Source organism: Taudactylus pleione, unplaced genomic scaffold (genome assembly GCF_031769625.1).
Source record: "Taudactylus pleione unplaced genomic scaffold, aTauple2 ptg000155l, whole genome shotgun sequence".
Classification (NCBI taxonomy): domain Eukaryota; kingdom Metazoa; phylum Chordata; class Amphibia; order Anura; family Myobatrachidae; genus Taudactylus; species Taudactylus pleione.
In genome coordinates this window covers 6597708-6613695 of record NW_028284557.1, presented here as the reverse complement: position 1 = coordinate 6613695, position 15988 = coordinate 6597708, and the positions used below count along the sequence as shown (strand labels likewise).

The following is a 15988-nucleotide window of genomic DNA, read 5'->3' as shown; positions in this document are numbered from 1 at the left end:
ACCAAACATGACACCGCAATCCACATCTGAAAAAGAGGAACAAAAGAGTGCCCCCCAGGAGAGGGTGCAGCACTAGGAGATGGCGCAGCGACAGAGGAGAAAAAGCAGTAGAGGTAACAACACATATAAACTAGGAACCCAACCAAAACTTGCCTGTACAACCCATCAACTTATTACTGCCCACATGAAAAAAGCCAGGATGCCCACCATGGAAGCAAGGAGGCCAGCGATGGAACCCAGAGAAGGAGCCAGGGCTGAGCCACAGTCAACTGTTAAGACATCCATGATGGTGACCATGAACATGAGCCACTAGTGAAAGGAGTGAAAGGAACAGGGGACATTTGGATACATCCTGCCCCCCACCCCCCAATTTAAATGGACTCATGCATGTAACAGGCACACAGGCATGTCCATGGAGTAGAAACCGCCCCTAGACAGTGGCCCAGGTCAAATAAACATTAAACAGCAGAGGCAGGAGACAATAACGCAAATAAAACTGGAAGAAACAGCTGGAATCTCGCAATGTGGCTTAGACATAGAACACCAGAGAGTGGCAATGCACAGAAGAAAGGGTTAGAGAGGACAGACATGAAAGCATATAGCTGGGTTATCAGTTCACAAAAAAAAGAAAATTTGACATAGCAAAGGCACTACACACACAATGGCCCAGACCCCCACAACATCAGCAGTTCCAGCATGCAGACATGCCATTCTGATATGACTATTGGGCTATGACATTTACGCCAGCAATGTGATCAGCGGGAGGGGACATGTGAAAGGTGATAAAATCAGTACAGCCACAGTCGAAAATGGCCTCTGACCTTAGAGCGGGATGTAGTTTATTTCCCGGCTGTCGGGATGCCGTCGTTTAGAATGCCGGTGCCGGAATTCTGACTCCAGTCAGAATCCCAGTCCAGTATCCCGACCGCTGGCATCCCAATGCTAGGTAGTTGGGCACTGCACATGTGTGTATTCCAATGAGCACACAATTCTATGAATTAGCAGCTCCACCATTTTGTGAGTGACAGCAGTTCTGAATCTGCAGGGTGTGATGACGCACCATATCTATATTGTGCAAGGAACACGTCCATTGAGTGGCACAAATTCAGTAGGTGTTGTGAAATTTCAGATCATGTCTAAGAAGCCTTAATGGGACATAGGAAACCGTAAGGTTTGTTATTTATGGAATTTCATTGCTTTTTTATAATTTATTAACCATCAGGGTTTTGATGAGCAAACCTGTCCACCTGCTGGGCAGAAGGACAACAAATAGGTACACTAGCACGGGTGGAGGAGCGGACAGCACACGGGAGGTGTTTTGAGAGTGCAGAGAGAGAGAGATGGCTGCGGGGGCAGACTGCAGGTGTGTGGAGCAGTGACAGCAACAGGGCATGCCCTGGAGAGTGGGACCCCTTTATTGGGGGGGTCCCCAGGGATCCCAGCCTGGGCTGACTAGTGGTTAAGGTTGGGGGGCCCGGTGAAAGGGCTCCCCTGGCTGTAGCATCACCCCCTACTAGAAAAAGTCAGGTGCTGGTTCTGGAAAATACAGGGGAACCCTACAAATTTTTTCCCCCTGTATTGCAGAACCAGGACTGGCTCAGAGCCCAGTGCTGGTTGCGCTGAGTACTGGGGACTCCTACATCATTTGTCCTCTGTATTTTGGCAACCAGGACTGGTTCTGATTGTGATGTTTGTGCTTAATACGGGGGACCCCTACATTATTTGTCTTCTGTATTTTGCACAACCAGCACTGGGTCCCTAAAAGCCCGTTGCTGGTAGCTCTTTTCGGGGGGGCCGTGCCGTTTTTTTTTCACTACCTCCCCGAGGTCCTACTGCCAATGCCTGTCCCGCTTAGGCCGCTAACAGCCGCAACGCCACATGCTTTCTCCCCCAGGTCTCAGCCGCAGCTAATGCCCGCTACCTCCCCTTGGGTCCCACAGCAAACACCGACTTCCTTTTCCCCGGTCCCAGCCCCCGCTACCACCCACAGAGGACAGCCACCCAAGTGAAGCCACAATGAGTACACTTGCTGAAGGCACCTACTGAGGCTGCGCAAGGAATTGAAACTTCCTATCTCTATAATGGCGGATTTGTGAGGTAATAGTTTAAAAACTGTAACTTTCTCAATTACCTGAACCCCAAAAGGCCCTACCCTGGAACAATAGTTACCTGATAAAATAAACCCCAAGTCTAAATTTGCCCCCTACCATGAGTTATGCCTTCCCAAAAAAAACCCATAGAGAACAGCAGAAAAGTGGTCCTAACTGAGAGTGTTAGAAAAAACTGACAGTTGGAACTATAGATTGTTCCCAAATCCTAATTTTTTTTCCCCTGAAATTCGGCATGCAGCACCGAGCGACGGTTCTATCCGCCCTTTCCAAATTTCTACCCGCCCTTGCCAAACCCTGCCACTCTGTCTCCCCCCCATGTGCACCACTGTTTTCCACCAATCTGCATCAGTTTGGTTCGCTCCCATCTATACTGCTTAACACTTCCCCTCTCCACGCCTCTCTCCTTTCTGTCTGCCCTATCCACACTGCTCTGTCTTCTCCCCCCATCCACCATACTCTTATCCCATCTGCACAGCTCTATGTTCTGCTCAGACCTCAGTTGCATAGACTGCATGTGTGAATTCCAATGAGCACACAATTCTGTGAATTAGCAGCTCCACCATTTTGTGAGTGACAGCAATCTCACTCTGTGAGATTGCTGAATCTGCAGTTAACCACATGGTATCTTGGCATACCATATCTTTATTACGCAAGGAACATGTCCATTAAGGCATTAAGGCGTCAGCCTTAATGATAGTAATTTCACTGCTTTTTGAAGCTTGAGTGGCAGAAATTCAATAGGTTTTGTGAAATTTCAGATAATGTCTAAGAAGCCTTAATGGGACATGTGAAACCGTAAGGTTTTTTGTCTATGGACTATATATATATATATATATATATAAAATCATGTACTGTATTTGGCCGCGTTAAAGAAAGAGCTCAGCTCTGAAATGTTGGCCAAATACACATTTTACTTGCTGACTAAACTGGAGTGCTGCAGTCCTCTGTACCATTTGTCTATACTTTTTTACTGAGGGCACCCATTCTTTCATCAACCATGGCATACAGAGTGCCAGTCCAACTCTGCATTTTGTGTGTGTGTGTGTATATATATATATATATATATAACACATGTGTATAAATCTATATATATATATATATATATATACATATATAGCTGTGTGTGTGTGTGTATATATATATATATATATATATATATATATAATGTATGTATGCAGTATATGTTAATGACTGTGGGCATGCACTGCTGAGTGCAGATTCCCGACTATCGGGAATCTGCGAATACGCAGGACCCATTCTGCGAGTGTTCAGAATGGGTCCTGCGTAGTCGCACGCAAACCCTTGAATGCCTCTGCCTAATTGACAGGCAAATGCATTTAAGGGGCGGTGCAGGGGCAGGAGTGGCTAGCCCAGGATCTGCGTTGATCAACGCAGTGTCCTGGGCTCACTGAAATAAAAATGTTCTCTGGGGCAATTGTAAATGTTATATGTAAAACAGACAAATCTGTTGACTTTTTAGGGAGGGATGAATACTTTTGCAAGTCACTTTACATATCTGTTGTTTTTGAAGCTTTACATTGGTCGTAGAGTGTGATTACAAATGCATTTTTCTGCAAAAATGTAACTGTATGGTGCAAAGTCTGTTCTGTCAGTCCAATAACAGGGCGCTGCTGAAGCACTAACCTCCCTTTGTGGCTCTCAAGGCATCATAACTAAGTGCCACAGTAGGAGGAGAATTGTAGCACTCGCCTGCTGCTTGGAGCATCCTGGAGAAGCTCCAAGCAGTAGAACAGATCTGACTGCACTGTGGGAGAAGACATCATGTCTCTCCCCGCACAATGTGGGAGCTGTGACCCAGAGCAAGGACCTGTATCCTGCTATTAGTACAGGGACAAGGCCCTAAGTGGAATTTAATTTCTCCTGCAGGTAGAAAATCGCTTTACCCGTATAAATCCACCTATCTGCCCTTTAAGTTATTTATCTTTTCACTAAATTACAATTTGTTTCTAGTTGAAGTTGAGTAAAAGTAGGAACATATAGTTACTAAACAGCATTTGCTCTATGGTTTTATACTTTTGCAGTTCCTCAATGACCCTATATGCTCCCATTGATCATACCTAGTTACCATTTACGTATTGGTCTGTTTAATGTTCTTCTTTATTAGAAAAGCTCTAATTCTGCAAGAAAGATGATTCATGCCTTTGTGGTTACGTAATACAAATCCTACCCCTGCAAAATCATGTTGGCATTTTGCCCTTGGTGCTACAATAACATCATAACAAGAGAAAGGGCAGATGTTTTGCTTCTATGTATTAGGATGAGGTGAGAATAAAATGAGGTCTATGTATTAGGAGGAGGCATGTTTTGATGTCAGTGTTATAGAAAGAGATCCTGGTGTCTGTGTGTTAGGAAGAGGGGAGAGGTAGAGAAGTCCTGATTTAGGAGGAGGAGAGTGGTTAGCGTCCTGATTTCTGTGTCTGGTTAGGTCGTGAAAGGTGCATGTGTTAGCTCTGTGTATTATAGTGGTACATGGGCTGGTGTCTGTGTATTAGAAGGAAGATGTATGTTTCTGTATTAGGAGGGAAAAGGTGAGTGCCTTGATGTCGGTCTATTAGGAGAAAATTAATGGAACGTGTGTTAGGTCTGCATATTATGAAGAGGTGATAGGTGCATGTCCTGAGGTGAGGTCTGACTGTTAGGAGTTAATGAGATGCATTAGCAGAGGTGGGAACAATAACAAAACTGTCTGGTTTGTGTGCTTGACAATAGTTATACTATCATACAATTGCTTGTTTTGTTTTTGTTTTTCAGATAAAATGTAAACACACATTATATCCCAAGTCCAGAGCCTCATCATTACAACCCCCTCCCTCCTGAGTATGCTGCTGGCCGGCCATGCCTTTCTTGGACTGGTACCTCCGGCGCTCACTGGCAACGTGGCTGCTTTTACACAGCTTGGTCCTCATGACTCTCTGCTTCCAGTCTGCTACAACTTTACCCAAAGGCTGTCATTCCTCTCAGGAGGATGGCTACAAGACTCTACGGTGCAGCAATGCCCAGCTCACAGAAGTACCCAGAGACATTCCCAATGACACTAATCGTCTATACTTAGACTTTAACCAAATCACCTACCTCCCTTCTGATGCTTTCCGCAACCTCCCAGTTCTTATGGAGCTAGACCTATCACACAATTCCTTGGGTCGGTTAGATGTTACAGCTTTCAGGGGCTTGAGTGACCACTTACATTCACTAGACCTGTCTTCAAACAAATTAGTGTCCGTCAATAAGGAAGTCTTTGCTAACCTGAAGGCCAGAACAAACCTCTCTGGCAACCCATGGATGTGCGACTGTGATCTTCAAGAACTTATTCGAATGGTGGAGTTGGACCCAAGTTCATCCAGTGGGATTGTTTGTGCTAGTTCTGTGCTAGAGGAGCACGCTGGCAAGCCCTTCTTGCAGGTAGTGAAAGATATTGACCTATGCAATGCCTATAAAAGAACCACTGACGTAGCCATGCTTATCACAATGTTTGGTTGGTTTGCCATGGTGATTTCCTACTTGGTATATTATGTTCGTCAGAACCAGGAGGATGCTCGACGTCACCTTGAGTACCTCAAATCCCTGCCAAGCAAGCAGAACCACACTGAGGAGCCTTCTACACTCAGCACTGTGGTTTGACTCAGTGAGTGGAGTGAACAGAAGAGGACGTCATTTGTTACACTCCTATTGCGGGTATCACACCCCTAGATACTATCAAGAAATTCCCACATCCTTACATTTTCAGATCATTTTTCAAATGTCCTAGATTGTTGCCAGTTAAGTTGTTTAGGACTAATTATCATTTTATTTTTTTTGTAAAATGTATAAAACAAAATAATAGCTACATCTAGAGTACTTACAGTGAGTGGAACAAAAATACAAATTCTTGGTCTGACCTAATATTTAGGTTAACTTGTCCAAGTCTCTTTTTATATCTTCATAAAGGGTTACATTTTAGTTGATTTAATGTTAGGTGCTTTATTAGGCATTATTCATCCCCAACAACTAGACATAAAAAAGACATTGCATATGCAGCCTGGCTTTGGTTTGTAGCTCCGGTTTCACGTCTATGAAGTTTCAGTTATTAAACATTTTTAAATACCAATTAACAATTAAGCAATATTGTCTCTTTAATAAAATTTAAAATATTGCTTTATTGATTAAATGATACAATAATTTTACCCGTAATATATTAATAAAATAGTATTTTCCCCATAAGATAATTATCAAGGGCCTGATTCAGAGTGGTACGCTAATGTCATCACAGCTGCGAATTTGTACGCAGCTGCGATGTGAAAATAAGCAAATGTCACAGCCGACAGGAGATGTATTGAGATGCCCACAGCCGACAGGAGATGTATTGAGATGCCCACCTGCGGATTTGCAAATCCAAGCATCTGCGTAAAACGGGTGAGAAATGCCAGTGCTCTTTGTAGCCACTCTCCATTACCTCCCCCCAAACGTTCCCTGCCTGTAAATCATACTGCGAGTAAATAGTTGTTGCAGATCGCAACGGTAATGTTCCTTGACACATGCGCTGTTTGCTAATTATCGCTGTTCTGCAAAAACATCTGCATAGCGTACAAAAAGTCATGCCCAATGTGATTTGCATCCTTATTCAATTCATAACAATTGCCCTCACTTTAAGGGGTCTATTTACTAAGCTTTGGATAGAGATAAAGTGAACGGAGATAAAGTACCAGCCAATCAGCTTCTAACTGCCATGTCGCAGACTGTGTTTGAAAATTAACAGTTAGGAGCTGGTTGGTTGGTACTTTATCTCTATTAACTTTATCTCCATCCAAGGCTTAGTAAATAGACCGCTAAGTGTATTGTGACTTCACATTCTATTTGGACAGATAGATGGGTAGGTTTTGTGGCAGTTTTGTGAAAACCACAGGAAAAAACCACCACTAAACCTCCATAAAACAAATGAACATCCACAGTGGGTAACAAAACTCCATCAAATCCGCTCAATAGTGAATTCAGTGGTCTGCCAGCAATTTTGCAGGGGTTTCAAAACTCCAGCAAAACTGCCACTTAGTAAATTGACCCCTTAGTCTGTCAGGGGAAATGCTATATTATATATATAATGCTTTTTTTTGTTATCAGATAAGACTTTTTAATCAAGCATATTAAAATAATTATTTTTATGTTTTGTCCAGCACTCTTCCTAAAGATTCTTTTAGCCAAAAAGAGTAACCCAAAAACTGTACACCAAAGCTGCAGCTGCTAGTTATCCCAAGTACTAGGATGCCAAATATTGTATGTGTACTTTGTACATGGGCTAATGGCATTATATGGGCCACATTTTTTTTTTGCCCTATAAATGTATTTTCCAACTAAACATAGTTTATTTGCACAAATTGGTTGGGAATAGGTGCACATAGGACAAAAAATAGAGCAAAGGTGCCTCTTGTAGATTTGGAACTGCATGGATTATGTGTGACACTGCAAAATGTTTGAACCACTGAGCATGGGTAACAACATGTTAAGGCAAAGTAAATGAATCTTTGTTTCGGTTTTATTTTTTTAAGTCTTATTTACAGTACTTTACGTTTTTGTTTTTAAACATTTACATTTATCAATTGTATTTGCAATCTAATGCCAGCTAGTCATAGATCAGTATTATGAGTAATCTATTGACGCAGAGATGCAGATCAAGCTGGATTAGACTTTGCCCACCATTATATGGCCACCACAGATGCTATGCATATTTTGCTGTTTCCAGGCATAGCTAGGGAAATTCTTTACTATATATTACATTTGATATGTTCTATGCAGGGCCGGTGCTAGGTTTCTCTGCACCCTAGGCAACATTTTAGCCTACCACCCCTCTTCCCTAAAAAACGTTCTTTTCCGTAGCTCACATGTGACCTTAGGAATATAAAAATAATAATTCTCACCTGCTGCTGGCTGACGAGGTTGCAGTCCAGATACATGTTTGTCTGATTAAAATTATGTCTAGACTCCACCACTACTGCATGATTTCTAGATGGGAGAGACTGAAGGTGGGTACACATTAGACGATATGTCGGCCCAATCCGGCGGATCGGGCCGACATATTGTCCACATTGGGAGATGTGTACCTACTATGGACAACCATGAGCGCTAAGACAGGTCATCCATCGGGGTCGTTCCATCGGCCTGCATGTAGGGCCGATGGAATGACGCAGCTGCCAGCGCCATGTAGGTGAATGGAGTCAGTACCCGACATATCGGCCGGCCGAGTACCGGATCGTGTAATGTGGACCAGCTGCCCAATATGCCGGCCCGTCTGGCGTCTCATAGCTCATAGCTGGGTGCACATATATCGGTAAGTGTGTACCCAGCTTAACTGTTAGTAGCAGGCAGCACTTTGACTTACCAAATTGCTGTTCAGTTGTGGACATTCTGCACATGTGTGACCCAGTATTGTTGATTTATTGGAATTAATATCAATATATATATGTGTATATGTATGTGTATATATATATATATATATATATTCTATATTGCTATTTTATTTAGAAGGAATAAAATGCTTTATTTTACTAATGAAGTATTTTCCTCATACATCAATCTTCACTATCGCCATCCTGGTAGTGTTGCCTGGGTGACACACACAGAGAGAAAGAGAGAGATTAGCTCAGCAGTACTCTCCTTACACCATGAAATATTCGGTGCCTACCAAAGCTCTCATGCTGTAACTGAGTAAAGTACAAATCCAAAACGGCGGCACTCATGGTAAAATAAACCAAACAGGCAAAGTAGCTTCTGCAACATTTAAATGTTACGAGAACATTTAATATATATAAATATATACAGCGTGTGTGTGTGTATATATATATATATATATATATATATATATATATAAAGAGAGAGAGATCAGAGAAGGTAGCACTCATTCATAATAGGCAAGAGGGTGCACGGTCCTAAACATCGTTTCAACTGTAATGTCAGTGCTGATTTTTACACTTTGCTGCTTCAGGAGGTGTTAGTGTTATATATATATATATATATATATATATATAGTATGCAGCTATCTTCGCACACACCAAATTCTTCAAAAATATCACATGTGCACTGTCATAAACTTTAAAACATATTACATTCCAGTATTATCACCAGAGAACAGCAAACAAGAAAAGCAGTAGAAACGTTTATTGAAATATGCATAACAAAAACAGAGGTACTTATCAGTGAGGCCATCACTTTCAATGTACAATTATACAGCAGTAGTAGTCCTCACATGGCATGACTGCTTGACGATGGTCATTTCGGTGCTACAACAGAACCTCTCTCAAGGGCACCTATTTTTTTCTTATGTATATTTCAATACATTTTTCTACTGCTTTTCTGAAAATTTTACAATTTCCAAGTGCTCTGTATTTGCATAAGCATCAATACATCCCTTCATTAGCTCCCACAAATCATTAATACACCCCTCAACACATACACACACAAAACATTGTAACACACCCAAATAACTCCAGAATATCCCATTGCAAAATTAGTACATAACTTCATAATGCTAATACACCCCCCCATCCCACACAATATTACTAAACAATCCAACTCCACAGATAACATGAATACATCCCCATATAATGTCATTATACACCCCAAACCCGCCTAAAACCACTAAGCAACACCGACCACTCCACAGATACTTACCTATGCTCGCATGTGGTTCTGTGTTCTCATCTTATTCTGGCTCACACCAGGGGGCTGCAGGCCATGTGCAGGGGAGGACAGCCACAGTCACTGACCGTCAGGAGTAGAGAAATAAAATAGGGATGGCCTTGGAGAGCAGGAATGGAGCCTCGGATAGGGGAGGGAGAAAGTACTTAAAGAAAGGAGCATATTGGAGGCTGGCCCGGGTGGAGGCCACAGCCACCATGCAAAGAGGGAAGTAGGCGGGCACTGCTGCTGATGCTGGCTGCGCTGTATCAGACATGTCAGACTGTGACATGTCTGCAGTCTTAGCCAGACAGCAGCTGAAAAGTGCAGTAGCGGCAGCCACGGCTTACAGGATCTGTGGTAGCCGCCATTATCAAGTAAAATAAGGATATCTTTTTCAGAGACATTCTTATTAATGTGCTGGAAACCTCAGTGCCGCCCCCTTAGGTGCCAGCGCCCTAGGCAGCTGCCTGATGGTAGCGCCGGCCCTGCTTCTATGGCCTAACCTGAGGTCTATTTCACACCTGCCGGTTTTGGGCGGCTGGCAAAAAAACTGACGTTTTTTTGCCGGGTGTAAAATGTAATTAAACAGGGAACCTGGGGGGTCATTTCACACAGCACGGTCGCCGTATAACAGCCAGGTGTATCCACTGAGCAGGACGGCTACCGTGCCGTGTCCGTGCCATCCAAGCAAGGCAGTGGAGTATAGGAAACAATGTTTCCCTACACACACACAGGCCGGTTTGTACTACAGCAGCTGCTGCTGTGGATGCCCAGTAGAAGAAGAGAAAAAAAACCACATTAAAAACGTCTCAAAGCCGCTGCATGTGAAAGGCACTGAGTGCCTGAAAAAAAACGTCCGGCTTCTGTTTTAGTGGCTGGCTGGCCGGCCAAAGCCGGCAAGTGTGAACTAGACCTGACCGTCTATTATTTTGATATTATCCTGAAAAATTATGTTTGTGCCTTTGAAGTTACCATCTTTACATAAAGGCGCACAGACACCATAACCATAAAAAAGCTGAATTTGCACTAAAGTGCTGGAAATAATCCCCAATAATTCACTGTCATTTGCCGACTTCCCTTCATATGCAGTACACTCAGCAAACACCAGGGGTCAACACTGTAACTTATTTTATTTCATGTTAATAAATAATTTCTCTTTCTGCTCTAACAAATTTTATATACTAACCATAACCAATAGATTTACATAGCATTTACATAATATTTACATATGAAAATCTGAATTGCATATTGTTTGTGAATGGTGATACAAGCCTAAGCCTATAAACATGAATGATAATGGACATATCTGGGTTAGAGGAAATGTACCCTACCCAATACAGTTTTCTACTGAATTTTGGACATCAGTGATTTTTTTTAAGCAGATTTATGATCAGGGGAACATTGATATTGACCAAAAACTGTGACTTTGTAGTTTCCAGAGATACAATAATGGCTGGTAGTACCAGGCCCAAGGAATATGGGGTTAAATTAGTTTATCATTGCCGTACATATACCCAGTACCAGTATCTGATCCTGTGATTCTCTGCAATTGGGAGATCACTTGACAGTATGTTGAAACCCAGTACGTCTGATCCTGTCCTGTGATCTGCAGCCAGGAGACATCTGTACATTATATAGAAACACAGCTCTATCTTACTGTATCCTAATGATCTGCAGTCAGGAGATCACTTCACTGTACATTATATAAAAAACCCAGCACTGTCTGATCAGGAGAACACTGGACATTATGTTGAAACCCAGCACTTTCTGGGCTTTTCCCTTGTGGGATATTTATTTCATGTTTTAGTTTCTGATACTGTGGTAATAGATACCAGACCCCTCCCTTGTACTAAGGTGAGGCTGTGCTTTCCGTGTAGAAAATGTGTGAAACGAGATAATGAAGAAAGTTTTTTTGCCTTAATTACTAGATATTATATGAATAAAAATAGTTTTTTATTTAAAAAGACGTATACTGTTCTTTGTATTTATTTAAATATGTACCTCAAATATGTTGTAATAATTAAGTGCTAATATGTGAAGAGGTTTTTCTTGGTTGGCTGGACATTTAACAGAAGCCATCAGTGGGAAAAATTGATTTATACCACTTTTAGATAGAAAAAGGCAGAAAACCCGTCTTTCATCCGGCATTTGTGTGCCCTGTTGTTTTGCTGGTCCCTGCCTGTACCCCCCTTCAGACAGAAGAGCAAATTACCGGGTCATACATTTCTACCCGGTAATTTGCTTATTAACACGGGTATTTCTTCTGTCTGAAAGGGTCAACCCGGGTATAAATTCCCGGGTCTCTGACCGTGGTAAATTCCTGGGTCAGCAAATTAAAGGGTAGAAATGTATGACCCGGTAATTTGGTTCTCTCTCTGAAAGGGGTATAAGATAAGTTTAACCGGGTGTGGCATGATTGACCACCGGACGTGAGCCCGGCAGTTCAAATCCCGACACCAGTATGCTGAAGAGCGCAGATCCCGGCGGAGGTAAGTAAGCTATCTAACCCTGCCCTCTTCCCTCCCCTAACCCTCCTTTAGGGATGCCTAACCCTAACCTCCCCCCTAGTGCCTAACCCTAACCTCTCCTAGGCGTGCCTAAACCTAACCCGCCCCCTTCCCGCACCCTAAACCTAACCCTCTCGGGGGGTGCCTAACCCTATCCTCCCCCCTGGGGGTGCCTAACCCTAACCCCCCCTTCCCCTAGCCTGACCCTAACCCTCGGGGGCTACCTAGCCCTAAGGCCCCCCAGGAGTCCATAACCCTCCCCCCATGGCTGTGTGCTTGCGACGCCCGGCTTACCTTCATTCGGTATGCCAGGCGTCGGGATATCGGCGGGTTGATAATGATAGGTGTGGGGATTTCGACGCCTATCATTAGTCCCCTGCCGGGATTGCACAGTGGGGAAGCCGGCGGTTGGCATTTCGACTGTCGGCTTCTTGACTACCTCTCGTTTAACCTAATTAACAAAAACAGCAGGTGATATATCTGACAACTGCTGCACGAATCAACGTTACAGCAACCCATATCAACTATCAGATGGGTACTTACAATTTCTGAGCTGTATTAATTAAAACAACACTTGCAATCTGGATACTATAGTTTATAATACTTTTACTATTTTTGTTTGATCAGTTAATTATGTACCAGTTTCTGAAATGCCACCCCCGCCCCAAACTTGGGGTTTTCCACAAAGTAAAATATTACTTATTCTCCAAAAGACCTTGAACACACATACTGTATATAAAAGAAATATATCTTGGTTACACGTTTCAGTGTATCTCTTATTTAATAGCTGGACATATTGCTTTTAAGATAGTATAATTACTAGCCAATAACTCATATGCTATGGGGAAGTTTGTCTGACCTTAAATAAAGAAAAAAGTAAACTAACTAAGGGGTTTATTTATGTAGCGTTGGGTCGTAAAACCCAGCGCTTCTGTTCGTGTTTATACCCAATATTTAAAGGGCCAATGCTTTTACTTGCAAGACACGGCTAGCAAAAGCATTGCCCTTTAAATATTGTCCATAAACACAATCAGAAGTGCTGGGTTTTACAACCCAACACTACATAAATAAGCCCACAAGACAGCAGAAATTGTCATATTGGAGGTAATTGCATTGTTATTGCATTTGTCTGCATGAGCACAGCCATTAAGTGGCATCTATAAGGTAGTATTCCAATTCAATAAAATAAATAAATACATTACAGTATGTCATGGTCTTTATATGTAAATTGGGAGTTGGACTATTTCTCTCTCAGCTGCTTGCATCCTCTGCACTGGAAACTGAGCTGTGTGTTAGTATGATCTCCATTGCCACAGTCACTTCTTTATCACTGGGCTGTCACAGCAGGTAATATGGCCAGTGCTGAGATAAAGGAATGCTGATCACACACAGTAAAAATGAAATACATGAAGCTAGAGATGCCATCTACAGTACATATGATATGAAGCAGTGCTCGAAGTGGGAATGTAGAAGTGGGATAATAGGAATTTGAATACAATGGCCAGGGGCCGCCTCAGGTCCTCAGGAGCTTTCAGGATTTTGATAATGATATTAATCCCTTGGTCCCCAGGGATTAATATCATTATAGGTAAGTGTCTTGCTTACCTAAAGTATATATCAGTGGTTCTCAAACTCGGTCCTCAGGACCCCACACAGTTCATGTTATCCAGGGCATCTAGTAGGTGCACAGGTGGATTCATTACTCACTGACACATTTTAAAAGATCCACAGGTGGAGCAAATTATTTCACTTGTGATTCTGTGAGGAGACATGGAAAACATGCACTGTTTGGGGTCCTGAGGATCGAGTTTGAGAACCTGTGCTTTATGCAGTACTGTATCTCTGCAACGGGGAACCTCTGGAGAAAGTGTTCCTCCATGGGCAGAAGGTGACTTCAGTTGATATTGACTATTCACGTAGGAGATCACATGGCCCAGAAAAATGCCTTTTTTGCATAGAAATATAACCAATGTCAGTATCATATACTGTAGCATAGGTTCAACCAGAGCCCTGTTTTGTCTCTCCAATCCCCTTTTGTCTCTACAGTACCCCAGTGTCTCTCCAGCTGCAGCTATCCAGTGACTCTTTAGACCCCCTTCTGTCTCTACAGCTCCAGCCCCCTTATGTCTCTCTAGCAAAGCACCCCATTGACTCTCCAACTGCAGCTCCCCAGGTCTCTCCAGACCCCAGTGTCTCTCTAGCTTTAGTCCCCTCTGTCTCTGCAGCAAAGCCACCCAGTATCTCTCCAGCAAAGTCCCCAGTGTCTCATCAGACCCTAGTGTCTCTCCAGCTCCCTTTTGTCTCTATAGTTAAAACCCCTGGTGTCTCTCCAGCTACAGCCAACCCCATTCTATCTCTCCAATAAAGCCCCCCAGTGTCTCCAGCTCCAGCCAGCCCCTTTTGTCTCTCCAGCAGCTGCCTCCAGTATCTCTCCAGGTGCAGCCCCAAGTGTCTCTCCAGATCCCCAGTGTCTCTAGCTCCAGCCAGCCCTTATGTTTCTCCAGCTCCACAGTGTCTCTCCAGTTGCAGCCCCCAGTATCTCCAGCTGCACGCATCCATTGTCTCTCTAGACCTCATTCTCTCTACAGCTCCAGCCCCTTTATGTCTCTCTAGCAAACTCCCCTAGTGTCTCTCTAACTGCAGCCTCCCAGTGTCTCTCCATGCCCTCAATGTCTCTCTAGCTTTAGTTCCCTTTGGTCTCCAGCAAAGCCACCCAGTATCTCTCCAGCAAAGACCTCCAGTGTCTCTCTAGTTCCAGTCCCCTTCTATCTCTAGAAAAACAACCCAGTGTCTCTGCTGCTACAACCAGCCCATTTCTCCAGTAAAGACCCCCAGTGTCTCTCCAGCCAACCCCCTTCATTGTCTCATCAGCTGCATCCCTCCAGCATCTCTCCAAACCCCCAGAGTTTCTCCAGCTCCAGTCCCTTTCTATAGCAAGCCTCCCAGTATCTCTCCAGCTGCAGCCCAGTGTCTCTCTAGATCCCCAGTGTGTCTCCAGCTCCAGCCAGCCCCCCTCTGTTTCTCCAGCCCTGCAGTTTCTCTCCAGACTCCAAGGTCTCTCCAGCTCCAACCCCCACATTCCTCCAGCTCCAGCCCACATACAATTACTTTCTTCTGTGTCTTCTGCCTGCTCCTCTTCCTGCCGTGGCTCCTCTGTCTGTCAGCAGTGAGGTGAGGAAATAATTGGAAAAAAACTTTTATTGCAGTGGCCACCAGTGCAAGTAAGATACAGCAGCTACCAGGCTCCTTAGATCCTGTACATGCCTGCACCCTGCTGATCACTTCAGCGACACAAGCAGAAGTGCCTGAAAGTGGTGGTATGAGAATAGTGCCATATACCAACCACTTTGAGCCCTAATATGAAGTATATTAATCAACCTATCCCGATTTAATAATCATGTAGAAGCAGGTTTTAGCCATGTTGTTTCCAAGTCCGGCAACATTAAGCAAAAGTAAAATCCAAGCATATTCTATCTATCTATCTATCTATCTATCTATCTATCTATCTATCTATCTATCTATCTATCTATTCCTCTATCTCATATACTGAATACATTTCATATCTAACCATCAAACTATCATGATATCTATGTCATATATTGCATATATATCATCTATATCAATCATCTTATATACTATATCATACTCTGGGGTAGATGTACGAAGCCTAGAAGTGGAATCAGCGCATGTTATGTGTGCTGATAC

General features: G+C 43.2%; 1 protein-coding gene across 4 annotated transcripts in view; it reads left to right on the top strand.

Moving 5' to 3' along the window:
• Nucleotides 1-15988, top strand: part of LRRC3C (leucine rich repeat containing 3C) — a 34633-nt gene that overhangs the window by 9220 nt on the left and 9425 nt on the right. For 2 of the 4 annotated variants that reach the window (XM_088474730.1, XM_088474729.1), the window contains one exon: nt 4884-5841. In XM_088474730.1, coding sequence (XP_088330856.1) covers nt 4968-5750 — 783 coding nt within the window. In that variant the 5' untranslated portion in view covers nt 4884-4967 and the 3' untranslated portion in view covers nt 5751-5841. Of the gene's footprint in view, nt 1-2017; nt 2098-4883; nt 5842-15988 lie in introns of those variants that run through there. The other 2 variants (XM_088474731.1, XR_015878800.1) reach the window with 2 other exon arrangements.